This window comes from Entelurus aequoreus, linkage group LG18 (assembly GCF_033978785.1).
Source record: "Entelurus aequoreus isolate RoL-2023_Sb linkage group LG18, RoL_Eaeq_v1.1, whole genome shotgun sequence".
Lineage (NCBI taxonomy): Eukaryota > Metazoa > Chordata > Actinopteri > Syngnathiformes > Syngnathidae > Entelurus > Entelurus aequoreus.
The window spans coordinates 47,862,448-47,878,402 of record NC_084748.1 but is presented as its reverse complement, the minus strand read 5'-3'; the positions used below and the strand labels follow the sequence as shown (position 1 = coordinate 47,878,402).

The following is a 15,955-nucleotide window of genomic DNA, read 5'->3' as shown; positions in this document are numbered from 1 at the left end:
GGGGCGTGGCCATGGGCTTGGTCACATGACATCATCGAGTAATTTGCATAATTTTCTACAATGATATGATTTTCTCTAAAAAGGCTCAAAAAATGTATACTTACTAATTAATAATAACCGTTTTGTTTTAAACGTCCATCCATCCATCCATCCATCCATTTTACAATATAATTACAACACTTTATGTACATATTTATATACAGATTTGAACAATAAGTTATTCACTGAAATATATTTATTAATTGTGGTTCTTACAAAAAATATATCTTATAAAATATAAAAGCTAAAATATCTCTTAAAGCTCTGCCCCTTTAATTAGTGCACACTAAATAATTTAACTTTAGCCTACTACTACAACCATATTATTTACCAGCAACATAAAGTGAAACAGAGGCAGAGGTGTCCTGCCACAGTCAGTAACAAATAAACAGAAAACAGTAGTGCCAAATAAGGCAACAAGAGAAGTATCCTACACTTCTCTTTTGTAAAGTAAATCTGAACAGCCTATATGGGCATCTACATCAACTATATGATTTGCCTGAGAAACTGGACAGGACAAAAAATAAAAAAAATAAAATAAAAAATTAAAATAATTTAAAAAAAAATCTATTTGTGGTGGACGTAATTCTTTTGTGGCGGGCCGCCACAAATAAATGAATGTGTGGGAAACACTGCTGTTAAAGTACATCATAAACTATAGAGCCGTTGGTTATTTCATTATACAAAATATATTATCATTATTAAAAAAGTAACAAAAACAAATTATGCGAAAACGGCTCTAAAATACAGACAGCGACCCACAGCAACACATTACCTTTCCCTCCTGTCCAACGCTGGTCCACAGGGGGTCCGGCCCCGTCACCGCCACCAGGGCAGGTGGCGACGTCCGACGAGGGGAAGGAGGGGCGGGGGGTTCGGGTGCGAACTGGGTGACTGCAGCATTGCACAACAGGTCCACCAGGATGGGCGAGCCACCTGTGTCGCTAAGGTGCACCTGAATAACACATACAGAACACATTGGCTCCATAAGTGTATCCAACACCACAGAAAACATCAAATTGGCTGTCATCATAACAACTGTACATTTGCTGTACAACTGCTGTACTTACGCCGTCATGACACCACAGCTCCAACCCATCCAGCGGGAAGCCGCTGGTCACAGCCACGAATGGGAGACCTGATCCAGATTTGAGAAAAGTCATTATACTTGCATACATTAAAGGCCTACTGAAAGCCACTACTACCGACCACGTTTATATATCAATGATGAAATCTTAACATTGCAACACATGCCAATACGGCCGGGTTAACTTATAAAGTGCAATTTTAAATTTCCCGCTAAACTTCCGGTTGAAAACGTCTATATATGATGACGTATGCGCGTGACGTCAATCGTTAAACGGAAGTATTGGTACACCTTTGAATCCAATACAAAAAAGCTCTGTTTTCATCTCAAAATTTCACAGTATTCTGGACATCTGTGTAGGTGAATCTTTTGCAATTTGTTTAATGAACAATGAAGACTGCAAAGAAGAAAGTTGTCGGTGGGATCGGTGTATTAGCGGCTGGCTGTAGCAACACAGCCGTCTAAAATGTCTAATGATAATGTCAATGAGGGATTTTTAATCACTGCTATGTTGAAATTGTAACTAATATTGATACTGTTTTTGATCATATTCATTTTTGTTTCACTACTTTTGGTTTGTTCTGTGTCGTGTTTGTGTCTCCTCTCAATTGCTCTGTTTATTGCACTTCTGAGTGTTGCTGGGTCGGGTTTGGTTTTGGAATTGGATTGCATTGTTATGGTATTGCTGTGTATTGTTTTGTTGGATTGATTAATTAAAAAAAAAAAAAATTGTTTTTAATAAATAATAAAAATAAAAATAAATCGATTTTTTAAAAATGAGAATCGATTCTGAATCGCACAACGTGAGAATCGCGATTCGAATTCGAATCGATTTTTCCCCACACCTAATATATATATATATAGTGTTTCCCATAAACTGCCAAGATACCTGTGGCGGTGGGGGCGTGGCTATGGGCATCATCGAGTAATATGCATAATTTACTACAATGATATGATTTTCTCTAAAAAGGCTCAAAAAATGTATACTTACTAACTTTAGCCTACTACTACAACCATATTATTTACCAGCAACATAAAGTGAAACAGAGGCAGAGGTGTCCTGCCACAGTCAGTAACAAATAAACAGAAAACAGTAGTGGTCAAATACAAATAAGGCAACAAGAGAAGTATCCTACACTTCTCTTTTGTAAAGTAAATCTGAACAGCCTATATGGGGATCTACATCAACTACGTATATGATTTGCCTGAGAAGCTGGACAGGACAAAAAATAAATGAATAAATTAAAAAATTAAAAAAATTAAACAAAAAATGAAAAAAATCTATTTGTGGCGGACATAATTCTTTCGTGGCGGGCCGCCACAAATAAATGAATGTGTGGGAAACACTGATATACATATATTTGATATTCAATTATATTAATGACACATCCATTATATTAATTACATACCCATCCTATTATTATAATATGTTCACATACTAAAATGCACCAAACATGGATAAGTGTGGAGAGTTTTACATTTTTCCTTTCATGCACGCTAATGAATTTAAATTGGTGTAATTTTGAAATTTTTTATGGTGTTTGAACTTTTCATAACACCCACAAAGTCCATTGAGCAGGTTGTGTCATGTGTGACCATGTGTGTTGACCTTTATGTTACTTAATTGTTTTATTTTTTGCACCATGACTAGTGAAGGTTATTTGGATTGTGTCATATATGTGAAAGATGTGCTATTATTCCAAAGTATTTTCAAGGGTCATTAATCTGTTTTACTCACATTCTCCACAAGATGGCAGCAAATATGTAGCATTCAGAGACCGCCTGGTATTTTAGATTCATTTGAATGTTGAACTTATGACGTCTCGCAGGCCAAATTGAAGAGGTTGGCGGGCCGCACTTGGCCCGCAGGCTGTAGTTTTAATCACATTTGTAGGTTGGTTTGCACCATGCATGTCATGACCTTTAGAGAACATTTTCCCCTTAGCAACTCACATGAAGCCATCAAGTAAAGTAGAATTTAAATACTTCATAATGGTCCAAAGTGACATCGTCCCACCGCAGACAGAAGCCGCTACATTTTTCCTACGCTTATAACGGTGTGGCTAATTTATGGGTTTTTCATCACTGACCGCCATAATGCTAATAGTTTTCATTGAAAACATTCAAAGACAATTAAATTGTGTGTCACTGTTTGTGCTACGACGCCATCTTTTGGACGGGTTCGCTCACTGCAGGTGCAGCTGGGTGAATGCCTACAGGGGTCTCCTGCTGTTTTAAAGCTTTGAAACCGGAAGTAGAAGTGCCGTTCCGTCTTCTAATCGTCCATAGCTTTTCTACTCGTATGGATTCATCATTCATCCCTCTAAGCAACGTTTGGAACTTTTACAATTACAATAAAAACAATTCACATGTGTGATGTCTGTAGGATAGTTTTCATGCATATTTGTACCCGTCATCATAATGTAATGAAGCTTGCGTCGCATTAGCTAATATGCTAACACGTTTACGAATGTCTGTGTTAGTATTATTACGTTACAATGGCATTCTTTTTGTATTGTTTCACTTTCACAAATTCCTCAGTAGATTCACCAAAACTTCACCGTGGAGTTATCGAGTCTGTTTAGCTGATTGGAAACTTCTGTTTTGTTTGATCAACCGTTTTACTGCCGTGTTACAGACACTGTTTGGAAATTAAATATAAATCTAAAATCTTTCTGTGTTAATAACTCATTCCACAACAAATATATCTGCCGCTTACAGTCTGGTGCAGCTAATTAATGGAAAATATGTTTTCTTCTAAAATTTACTGGGTGCGGCTTACATAGAATATGGTAGTAAAACTTTTGTGAGGCAGACAGAAATATATATCTCCGATATATCTTACCTGTATTAGACGGTGGAGTAGACGATGGGTCAGATGAATTAGACGTCTGCCCATCTTCCACTTTCTCCCTTTTGGTGTCCACTTTCACAAAGATGACATCATTCTTCTCCTCTTTTAACAAGCTTTTCTTGGTCTCTTGGTTGCATTTGGCCTCCTGTTTTACATCCGCCTTTATATCCACAGAGGAAGAAGGAGAGGAAGGAGCAGAGCAATCGGAAGTCAAAGATTCAGAAGACTTTATCGGGGCTGTGGCCTTTGGAGGAGAGTCTGTTTCCATCGGGACGACACAGTCAGATGCCGGGGGCAAAGAAGAATCTGATTCTTTAACGGAGCTCTCGCTGGGATCGCTAGCTTTGTCTTCTGGCGTGGTTTGGTCCTCCTAAAAACGACAATGTAGATATTTTTTTTTAAATGGCTCTCTTTTACACACAAAAACAACAATCATACTTTATACCCCCGTCCTGGTGTCTTGCCTTTGTGGCAAACTTTTAAAAACAATGGCCTCTGATTCTTTTTTTTACTATAAGGCTCACTTAAAATCCTTTCATTTTCTCAAAAATGGACAGTGCGCCTTATAACCCGGTGCGCCTAATGTACGGCATAATTCTGGTGGTGTTTATTTGGTACATGGTGTAATGATAAGTGTGGCCAGTAGATGGCAGTCACACATAACAGATACACCAGTAAACAACATCAAAACTTTAAATGTTCCATTGAGAATATAGAACATTACGCACAGCGCTCAAAAATCTGTCAAAATGTTTTTAGTACAACTTTGGTAAGCTATGAAGCCGCACCGCTTGATGGATTGTCGGGGCATTAAACATACCAGTATTATTATAGTGCGTGTATAAGAACCGCAAAATGGCACATAGTAGCAGACATTATCTGGCGTTTTGTTTCACAATATTAAGCAAAACCAATTTTTCTTTACCTTCTGGTACCTGCTGATCTGTATTTGAGATCTGCATAAGTCCTGAAAATTTGTGCACACCCGACATTATAGTACGTGCCGACGCCGTAGTCGATAAGCTTCTTCTTTTTCCTCTACCTTCTTGCTGTTGCCATTTTTACTACATATATAATTAAAGCTGCAAGCAGCGATGGACGGGACCGAGTATTTATGGAAGAGGTTTTTGTGTCTACGACATTCCTACTGGGAGTTAGAGGCAGTTTTGTCTGTGTTTTCTTCTTAGGGGGCACTAGAGCGCAATTTTGAGTTTTGGAGTTTGGTTTTTTGATTAGATCGCAATTTCTGCCAGTCCTGATGTGTGTGTCCAATTTGGTGAGCTTTGAAGCATGTTAAGGGGGTCAAATTACAGCTGAAAGAGGCGGCGGTATAATAATAAAGAACAAATAATAATAATAAAACACTAGAAAGTCAATAGGGTCCTCTGTCCCAAAGGGACATTGGTCCCTAATAAAGAATAAAGAATAAAGAATAATTAAAGCTGCAAGCAGCGATGGACGGGACCGAGTATTTATGGTAGTGGCTGAGTAGAGGGAAGTCTGGGCTTCCCTGATTGGGCTGCTGCCCCCGCGACCCAAGCCCGGATAAGCGGTAGAAGATGGATGGATGGATTATTACACAGAGAAAAAGTTGTATACACATGTATTATACATCAGTCTCATAGATTTGTTATTGACACTATACGTAGAAAGAAGTTTATGACACACATTACCTGGCCAGGTGGTGAGACAGCAGTGCAGTCGGAGTCAGAGGAAGGAGCGAACTCCTCCATGGCATCCAACATAGGACTGCTGATCCACACAGGGTTGGACGGGATGGGAAGGGACTGTTGTACCGGCTGTGTTCCAGCCTTCCAAACAGAAAAAAAAATGTCACTTAGTTTGTTTTATGTATACAGAATGAGAAAGGTTTGTGAGCAAACAATAGCCGGAGACTGTGGCAACTTTTCTAAAGGTTTCAGCCAACTCCTTAATAAGAAGAGACATGCTTAACACACTCCAATAAAACATTCACAGTTTTTTCTTTCTTTTGATGACAGTGACAACTAAATATCATCAAAACTAGGCTTATACTTAGCATAAGATAACATCAAAAATCTGTCTTAAAAACATGACTGTTTTTGCTGTTTAATCAGCAACACCTGTCACTCACTCCTCTATTTTGTCCTTGCTTGTAAGGAGGCCTCATCTTATAAAAATGTACACTGTGCAGTGTTTCCCATAAACTGCCAACATACATGTGGCGGCGGGGGCGTGGCCATGGGCGTGGTCACATGACATCGTCGAGTCATTTGCATAATTTTCTACAATGATATGATTTTCTCTAAAAAGGCTCAAAAAATGTATACTTACTAATTAATAATAACCGTTTTGTTTTAAACGTCCATCCATCCATCCATTCTACAATATAATTACAACACTTTATGTACATATTTATATACAGATTTGAACAATAAGTTATTCACTGAAATATATTTATTAATTGTGGTTCTTACAAAAAATATATCTTATAAAATATAAAAGCTAAAATGTCTCTTAAAGCTCTGCCCCTTTAATTAGTGCATACTAAATAATTTAACTTTAGCCTACTACTACAACCATATTATTTACCAGCAACATAAAGTGAAACAGAGGCAGAGGTGTCCTGCCACAGTCAGTAACAAATAAACAGAAAACAGTAGTGCCAAATAAGGCAACAAGAGAAGTATCCTACACTTCTCTTTAGTAAAGTAAATCTGATCAGCCTATATGGGCATCTACATCAACTATATGATTTGCCTGAGAAACTGGAAAGGACAAAAAATTTAAAAAATAAAATAAAAAATAAAAATAATTTAAAAAAAAATCTATTTGTGGGGGACGTAATTCTTTTGTGGCGGGCCGCCACAAATAAATGAATGTATGGGAAACACTGCTGTTAAAGTACATCATAAACTATAGAGCCGTTGGTTATTTTATTATACAAAATATATTATCATTATTAAAAAAGTAACAAAAACAAATTATGCGAAAACGGCTCTAAAATACAGACAGCGACCCACAGCAACACATTACCTTTCCCTCCTGTCCAACGCTGGTCCACAGGGGGTCCGGCCCCGTCACCGCCACGCAGGCAGGTGGCGACGTCCGACGAGGGGAAGGAGGGGCGGGGGGTTCGGGTGCGAACTGGGTGAGTGCAGCATTGCACAACAGGTCCACCAGGATGGGCGAGCCACCTGTGTCGCTAAGGTGCACCTGAATAACAGATACAGAACACATTGGCTCCATAAGTGTATCCAACACCACAGAAAACATCAAATTGGCTGTCATCATAACAACTGTACATTTGCTGTACAACTGCTGTACTTACGCCGTCATGAGACCACAGCTCCAACCCATCCAGCGGGAAGCCGCTGGTCACAGCCACGAATGGGAGACCTGATCCAGATTTGAGAAAAGTCATTATACAAACCCCATTTCCATATGAGTTGGGAAATTGTGTTAGATGTAAATATAAACAGAATACAATGATTTGCAAATCCTTTTCAAGCCATATTCAGTTGAATGCACTACAAAGACAAAATATTTGATGTTCAAACTCATAAACTTTATTATTTTTTTTGCAAATAATAATTAACTTAGAATTTCATGGCTGCAACACGTGCCAAAGTAGTTGGGAAAGGGCATGTTCACCACTGTGTTACATGGCCTTTCCTTTTAACAACACTCAGTAAAGGTTTGGGAACTGAGGAGACACATTTTTGAAGCTTCTCAGGTGGAATTCTTTCCCATTCTTGCTTGATGTACAGCTTAAGTTGTTCAACAGTCCGGGGGTCTCCCTTCTGCTATTTTAGGCTTCATAATGCGCCACACATTTTCAATGGGAGACAGGTCTGGACTACAGGCAGGCCAGTCTAGTACCCGCACTCTTTTACTATGAAGCCAGGTTGATGTAACACGTGGCTTGGCATTGTCTTGCTGAAATAAGCAGGGGCGTCCATGGTAACATTGCTTGGATGGCAACATATGTAGCTCCAAAAGCTGTATGTACCTTTCAGCATTAATGGTGCCTTCACAGATGTGTAAGTTACCCATGTCTTGGGCACTAATACACCCCCATACCATCACACATGCTACCTTTTACACTTTGCGCCTATAACAATCCGGATGGTTCTTTCCCCCTTTGGTCCGGATGACACGATGTGGAATATTTCCAAAAGCATTTTGAAATGTGGACTCGTCAGACCACAGAACACTTTTCCACTTTGTATCAGTCCATCTTAGATGAGCTCAGGCCCAGCGAAGCCGACGGCGTTTCTGGGTGTTGTTGATAAACGGTTTTCGCCTTGCATAGGAGAGTTTTAACTTGCACTTACAGATGTAGCGACCAACTGTAGTTACTGACAGTGGTTTTCTGAAGTTTTCCTGAGCCCATGTGGTGATATCCTTTACACACTGATGTCGCTTGTTGATGCAGTACAGCCTGAGAGATGGAAGGTCACGGGCTTAGCTGCTTACGTGCAGTGATTTCTCCAGATTCTCTGAACCCTTTGATGATATTACGGAGCGTAGATGGTGAAATCCCTAAATTCCTTGCAATAGCTGCTTGAGAAAGGTTTTTCTTAAACTGTTCAACAATTTGCTCAGGCATTTGTTTGTGAATGACTGAGCATTTCATGGAATCTACTTTTATACCCAATCATGGCACCCACCTGTTCACCTGTGGGATGTTCCAAATAAGTGTTTGATGAGCATTCCTCAACTTTATCAGTATTTATTGCCACCTTTCCCAACTTCTTTGTCACGTGTTGCTGCCATCAAATTCTAAAGTAAATGATTATTTGCAAAAAAAAAAAAGTTTATCAGTTTGAACATCCAATATGTTGTCTTTGTAGCATATTCAACTGAATATGGGTTGGAAATGATTTGCAAATCATTGTATTCCGTTTATATTTACATCTAACACAATTTCCCAACTCATATGGAAACGGGGTTTGTACTTGCATACATTAAATTTGCTGTGAAAGGTACAATTGCGCCAGCGCAAAGACAAAAGCTTGAACGTACCCATGCGTGCTGCGACTAGGTGGTACTCATGACGCAGCAGATCCTGCAGGCCCACGGGTTTGTTCAGACGCGGGGGGAAGTCCAGAACAAACACCTACAGACAGACATTTGATCACATTTATGTCTTAAAATACAATAAAAAAAACACTGGCTGCTTTAAACAGCTGTACAGGAATATACAACAAAAAGTGAAAACAAACGCACCTTGGGCCAGCGGCTGCGGACGCTGGTCAGGAGCGCGCCCAACTCCACCGCCGCATCGCAGATGGTCCCACGGTCCAGGTCGTTGCTCGGGGCCAGCACGCAGACGACATCCGGGGTCCACGGGAACTCCAGGCGCCCCACCTCTGTCCTCAGGTCAGCTGCACCTCCACCTAGAACACACAGAAATTAAAAAGAGAGAGGTACCTTGGGTATGGCGACGTCCCCATCCACCAGGCCCCTCAGGTGGGAGTCGCCGATGACGAAGACAGTCTGAAACAACAAACACTTTGCTTTGGAACAGACACAAGAACCATGACTCCTAACAACCAACGCAGTCTTTACGAAAGAGAAGAACTGGTACCTTCTTCTCTGGGTCGAAAGCTGGAGGTACAAACTTCACCTGACGGGAAGTCAGGTGCGAAGTCGGCCACCTCCGCACGCGGTGGCGGAACCCAGTGCCGCGCCCTTTGTAATGAAGGTAAGAGATTCTGTCTTAAACACATGCTCATCTACATTTGAAGAGTACCTATAAAGCATATGATAAGCTGTTCAATACTTACGAGCGACGAACTTGGGGACAGGAGGTATGGGGGTACATGCATGCCGCACTGCCATCTTCATCCTGGCGGCTAGTGCCCGCCTGTGGCTCTTGGCACGCGGCATCTAAACAGATACACACACACACACACACAGAGAGCTGTTAAATTGTCGCAAAGAAAACACAAAGATCAGAGTGAAACATTGTCAACATTCTTCCACATAGGGTTACGACAGTGTTTTTTTCTCTCGCCATTTCAATAAATAAAATAAATCAAACTCACCTTAGCAGGAACTATGTGATGTGAAGTGTGTCTGTGTGCTTTTTCAGTGAGTGTGTCTGTGTGCTTGATTTATGTATATCTGTTATGTGTTATCTGTTGCGTGTGTCTCTATTGTTGTGCTCACAACTCTGAAAAAATTCACCAGAACAGTGTTTCCCATAAACTGCCAACATACCTGTGGCGGTGGGGGCGTGGCTATGGGTGTGGTCACCATGACATCATCGAGTAATTTGCATAATTTACTACAATGATATGATTTTCTCTAAAAAGGCTCAAAAAATGTATACTTACTAATTAATAATAACAGTTTTGTTTTAAACGTCCATCCATCCATCCATCCATTTTACAATATAATTACAACACTTTATGTACATATTTATATACAGATTTGAACAATAAGTTATTCACTGAAATATATTTATTAATTGTGGTTCTTACAAAAAATATATCTTATAAAAAATAAAAGCTAAAATGTCTCTTAAAGCTCTGCCCCTTTAATTAGTGCATACTAAATAATTTAACTTTAGCCTACTACTACAACCATATTATTTACCAGCAACATAAAGTGAAACAGAGGCAGAGGTGTCCTGCCACAGTCAGTAACAAATAAACAGAAAACAGTAGTGGTCAAATACAAATAAGGCAACAAGAGAAGTATCCTACACTTCTCTTTTGTAAAGTAAATCTGAACAGCCTATATGGGCATCTACATCAACTATATGATTTGCCTGAGAAGCTGGACAGGACAAAAAAAAGAAAGAATTGTTTTTATTTTTTTTAATTTGTGGCGGACGTAATTCTTTGGATGGCGGGCCGCCACAAATAAATGAATGTGTGGGAAACACTGCAGAAGCAGTTCACACAACCTGGAATCAGAGAATAGACATTGGTTCTGTTTAACAGCAAATTGTGTATATTTCCTTAACCTTGCACTTTCAAAAGGGTTGTAAAACAGGCAAACCACATTAAAGACATCATCTTTTATATCAGCATTAACACTCACATGACTTCAGTACTGCTACTGAACATCAAAACATAATCTGTAGCGCACTGCGCCGGACTGTCAAAATCTCCCAGACTCGTGTAGCCTTATCATTACTATCCTACTCCGATGCTTGTGCAAGCGAAGGCACTCGCAACTCGAGAAAGCTGCGATGCCTTCCTAATGTCAATTATCCACACTTCAGTAACATTTACCCATCCACTGCGCAAACCACCACAGACGAATTTCTCCTCAAGAAACATTCACAGAAAATATCGCCGACAATAGAAGCAAACACAGTGTACGAATAGCAATAACAAAGGCACGGCGGCCATTGGACACAATTTACCGAAAACACCTTTTTCTCAAATTTCACCCACATTACTTATTTCTCACCTCAACCGCACCAACAATTAGATAAACGAAATACAAAATCATTTACAGAATTGCACGTAGTGGTAGGGTTGTACCAATCTCACTTAGGTCATCTTCTCCTTATCCACGAGTTCCTACACGAGGGACTCTCTAATTCAGCCAATTTCCCATTTTAATTTATATTTAAATATTCGCCTTGTAATTTTGATTGGTACATTTGACGTGCACAGGAGCTAGCTACATCCAACTCAATTCACCTTCCGAAAAGATAACGGGGTTGGGCGTCTGAAGACACCTGCAATCTTAAGTCATATTGACAATAAATGATCCACACCTCAGTAATGTTAACCCATCAACTGCGCAAACCACCACAGGCTATTTTCTCCCAAAGAAACATTCACGGAAAATATCACCGACAATACAAGCAATGTACATTCAGCATATATAATGAAGGCACGGCACGGCGCTGTTGGACACAATTTACCGAAAACACATATTTCTCAAATTTCACCCACATTACTTATTTCTAGCCTCAACTGCACGGACAATTAGATGAAAGAAATACAAATTCCTTTCCAGCATTGCACCTTGTGGTAACTTACAGTTGTACCAATCCTCCTTGTTTTGGACACGCAGGAAGTTTTAATTGAGTCGTGATCGTCGAACAATGTACGTAATTCAAACAAAGTACCTCTTTTATTTACATGTAATTATTCGCCTTGTAATTTAGATGGGTACATTTGACGGGAACAGGAGCTAGCTACATCCACATCAATTCACCCTCCGAAAGATAACGGAGTTGGATGCCTTTCGCGCTAAAAAGATAACGGAGTAGGATGCCTTTCGCGCCAAAAATGACTGCGTTATTGGGGGGTGGGGTAGGTAGGACCGCGTCTACATTACTTTTTCACACGATGGCGAAGATATTTCCAGTCGTAGTTGTTTAACAACTCTATCCTTTTCAACTCTATTTCGTGAAAGACCTGAAATTGTTTTGTTTGTTAACTTGCCAGGATATTAACAAAAAAGTGTGTCCTATAACTTACTAGCTCCCGTCCACCAAACCCCTCCAAATATACCTATCCAAAATAGCTCCATTGATATCACAACTAATGAACAATTGACAATACAATAGAGATATTTATGTAGTATCCCTGGAATATGATTAACTACCGAAAAAAGTTAATTTGTTAATTGTTAGCATACAGTATTTTTAGCTAAACCACAAGAGAAAAAAAGCGTACAGCCTCTTACCTCAGATGCAAATCAGAGGGAACGCGCGATGGGCAGAACAGAGTATTTATGTCACATAAGAGAACAAAGAGCCAATCACAGCCCTTCGGTCAGAAACGTCAAATCAAAGCAGCAACCCAAGTTGACGATCTTTGCTGGGCATACAGTACCTTGTCTGTGTGTAATTTGTTAGGCGAACAGAAAGGATGAATAATTTATCACATTTTGCATTCGGCAAACTGTTTTCTTATATCATTATTATTATCTTCATAATATGAATGTTAATATTAATACTATTATTACTAATATGAATATCAGTGTTTCCCACACATTCATTTATTTGTGGCGGCCCGCCACGAAAGAATTAAGGCAGACACAAAAAAAAAAAAAAAAAATTTTTTTACTTTTTTTTTTGTCCTGTCAAGGTTCTCAGGCAAATCATATAGTTGATGTAGATGCCCATATCGGCTGTTCAGATTTACTTTACAAAAGAGAAGTGTAGGATCAAGATTTTTGGAGCTCTTTGTTCAGTGGATCAGATGTTTGATGAAGCTTTGTGTCTATCTACCACCACTACTGTTTTCTGTTTATTTGTTACTGACTGTGGCAGGACACTTTTGCCTTTGTTTCACTTTATGTTGCTGGTAAATAATATGGTTGAGTAGTAGGCTAAAGTTAAATTATTTAGTATGCACTAATTAAAGGGGCAGAGCTTTAAGAGACATTTTAGCTTTTATATTTTTATAAGATATATTTTTTGTAAGAACCACAATTAATAAATATATTTCAGTGAATAACTTATTGTTCAAATCTGTATATAAATATGTACATAAAGTGTTGTAATTATATTGTAAAATGGATGGATGGATGTTTAAAACAAAACTGTTATTATTAATTAGTAAGTATACATTTTTTGAGCCTTTTTAGAGAAAAATCACATAATTGTAGTAAATTATGCAAATTACTCGATGATGTCATGGTGACCACGCCCATAGCCACGCCCCCACCACCACAGGTATCTTGGCAGTTTATGGGAAACACTGAATATTAATGTAATATGAATGTTAATATTATTAACCATATATTTTTTATTATTATATTAACATGTTATTGTTCATAAGAATGTTAATATTATTAATATTGTATTTATTATTATTATTCTTATTATATTAACATTCATAAAAATATGAATGCTATTATCATTAATATTAATAACAATAATAATGTTATTATGGTAATAATAATGGTAATAATAGTAATAACAGTTGTAAAGTGGCTTGGGCATTTTATAAGGACGCCTTGCTGTTGAGGTGTTCAGGACATGTACCACCGGTAGGAGACCACGAGGAAGACCCAGGACACGCTGAAGAGACTATGTCTCTCAGCACACGCTGAAGACACTATGTCTCTCAGCAGGCCTGGGAACGCCTCGGGATCCCCCGGGAAGAGCTGGTGGAAGTGGCTGAGCAGAGGGAAGTCTGGGCTTCCCTGATTGGGCTGCTGCCCCCGCGACCCAAGCCCGGATAAGCAGTAGAAGATGGATGGATTATTACACAGAGAAAAAGTTGTATACACATGTATTATACATCAGTCTCTTAGATTTGTTATAAACTCTTTCATCAACTTTTAATCAGAAGGGTTCAATCTCTCTCCTGTGCTTATTTGAAGCCGACACGACAAACGGCCTCAAAGGAGATGTTTGAAAAAAGGCAAGTTTTTTTTAGCCATCTTTTGCATTGAAGGGGGAATTGCAAACTTCCTGTTGATTTTAGCTGGGGGTTGTCAGTGTATGAAATGAATATAAGTCTAAGTGAGACCTACATAGAGGTTTTTGTTTCATGTGTCTTTGACATTCCTACTGGGAGTTAAAGGCAGTTTTGTCTGAGCAGGGTGCCGCCATCTTGAGACTCTAATGTATTGCGAATGGAGAGAAGCTTTTGTATTGAATGAGGAATGGCAAACTTCCTGTTTATTTTAGCTGGGGGTTGTCAGTGTATGAAATATAGGTCTAAGTGAGACCTACATTGAGGTTTTTGTTTCATGTGTCTCTGACATTCCTACAAGGAGTTACATGCAGTTTTGTCTGAGCAGGGTGCCGCCATCTTGAGACGGCAGCAGCGCACCAGCAGCAGCGCAGCGGTTCTTTGAAGGCTCATAAAATCCAAACCGGAGCAGTAATTAAAACTCTTTCATCAACTTTTAATCAGAAGGGTTCAATCTCTCTCCTGTGCTTATTTGAAGCCGACACGACAAACGCGCTCAGAGGAGATAATGTTTGAAAAAAGGTGACTGTTTTTACACAACTTTTGTTTTGAAGGGGGAATTGCAAACTTCCTGTTGATTTTTGCTGGGGGTTGTCAGTGTATGAAATATAGGTCTAAGTGAGACCTACATAGAGGTTTTTATTTCATGTGTCTACGACATTCCTACTGGGAGTTAGAGGCAGTTTTGTCGGTGTTTTCTTCCTAGGGGGCGCTAGAGCGCAATTTTGAGTTTTAGGGATTGGTTTTTTGATTAGATCGCAATTTTCGCCCGTCCTGATGTGTGTGTCCAATTTGGTGAGTTTTGAAGCATGTTAGGGGGGTCAAATTACAGCGCAAAGAGGCGGCGGTATAATAATAAAGAATAGTTAAAGCTTTAAGCAGCGATGGACGGGACCGACTTTGAGGGCTCATAAAATCCAAACCGGATCAGTAATTAAAACTCTTTCGTCAACTTTTAATCAGAAGGGTTCAATCTCTCTCCTGTGCTTATTTGCAGCAGACACGACAAACGTGCTCAGAGGAGATCATGTTTGAAAAAAGGTGACTGTTTTTACACAACTTTTGTTTTGAAGGGGGAATTGCAAACTTCCTGTTGATTTTTGCTGGGGGTTGTCAGTGTATGAAATATAGGTCTAAGTGAGACCTACATAGAGGTTTTTATTTCATGTGTCTACGACATTCCTACTGGGAGTTAGAGGCAGTTTTGTCGGTGTTTTCTTCCTAGGGGGCGCTAGAGCGCAATTTTGAGTTTTAGGGATTGGTTTTTTGATTAGATCGCAATTTTCGCCCGTCCTGATGTGTGTGTCCAATTTGGTGAGTTTTGAAGCATGTTAGGGGGGTCAAATTACAGCGCAGAGGCGGCGGTATAATAATAAAGAATAGTTAAAGCTTTAAGCAGCGATGGACGGGACCGACTTTGAGGGCTCATAAAATCCAAACCGGATCAGTAATTAAAACTCTTTCGTCAACTTTTAATCAGAAGGGTTCAATCTCTCTCCTGTGCTTATTTGCAGCAGACACGACAAACGTGCTCAGAGGAGATCATGTTTGAAAAAAGGTGACTGTTTTTACACATTTGTTTTGAAGGGG

General features: G+C 39.4%; 1 protein-coding gene across 1 annotated transcript in view; it reads right to left on the bottom strand.

Annotated features, from left to right (window-relative positions):
* The window catches only part of LOC133634209 (activating transcription factor 7-interacting protein 1-like), a 53,756-nt gene extending 44,387 nt beyond the window's left edge, over nucleotides 1-9,369 (bottom strand). The window contains exons 1-8 of the mRNA XM_062027296.1: nucleotides 9,192-9,369; nucleotides 8,988-9,081; nucleotides 7,291-7,358; nucleotides 6,996-7,175; nucleotides 5,654-5,791; nucleotides 3,972-4,350; nucleotides 1,110-1,177; nucleotides 815-994 (exon numbers count right to left, since the gene is read on the bottom strand). Coding sequence (XP_061883280.1) covers nucleotides 815-994; nucleotides 1,110-1,177; nucleotides 3,972-4,350; nucleotides 5,654-5,791; nucleotides 6,996-7,175; nucleotides 7,291-7,358; nucleotides 8,988-8,991 — 1,017 coding nt within the window. The 5' untranslated portion in view covers nucleotides 8,992-9,081; nucleotides 9,192-9,369. The remainder of the gene's footprint in view (nucleotides 1-814; nucleotides 995-1,109; nucleotides 1,178-3,971; nucleotides 4,351-5,653; nucleotides 5,792-6,995; nucleotides 7,176-7,290; nucleotides 7,359-8,987; nucleotides 9,082-9,191) is intronic.
* Between the last annotated feature and the right edge of the window lie 6,586 nt (nucleotides 9,370-15,955).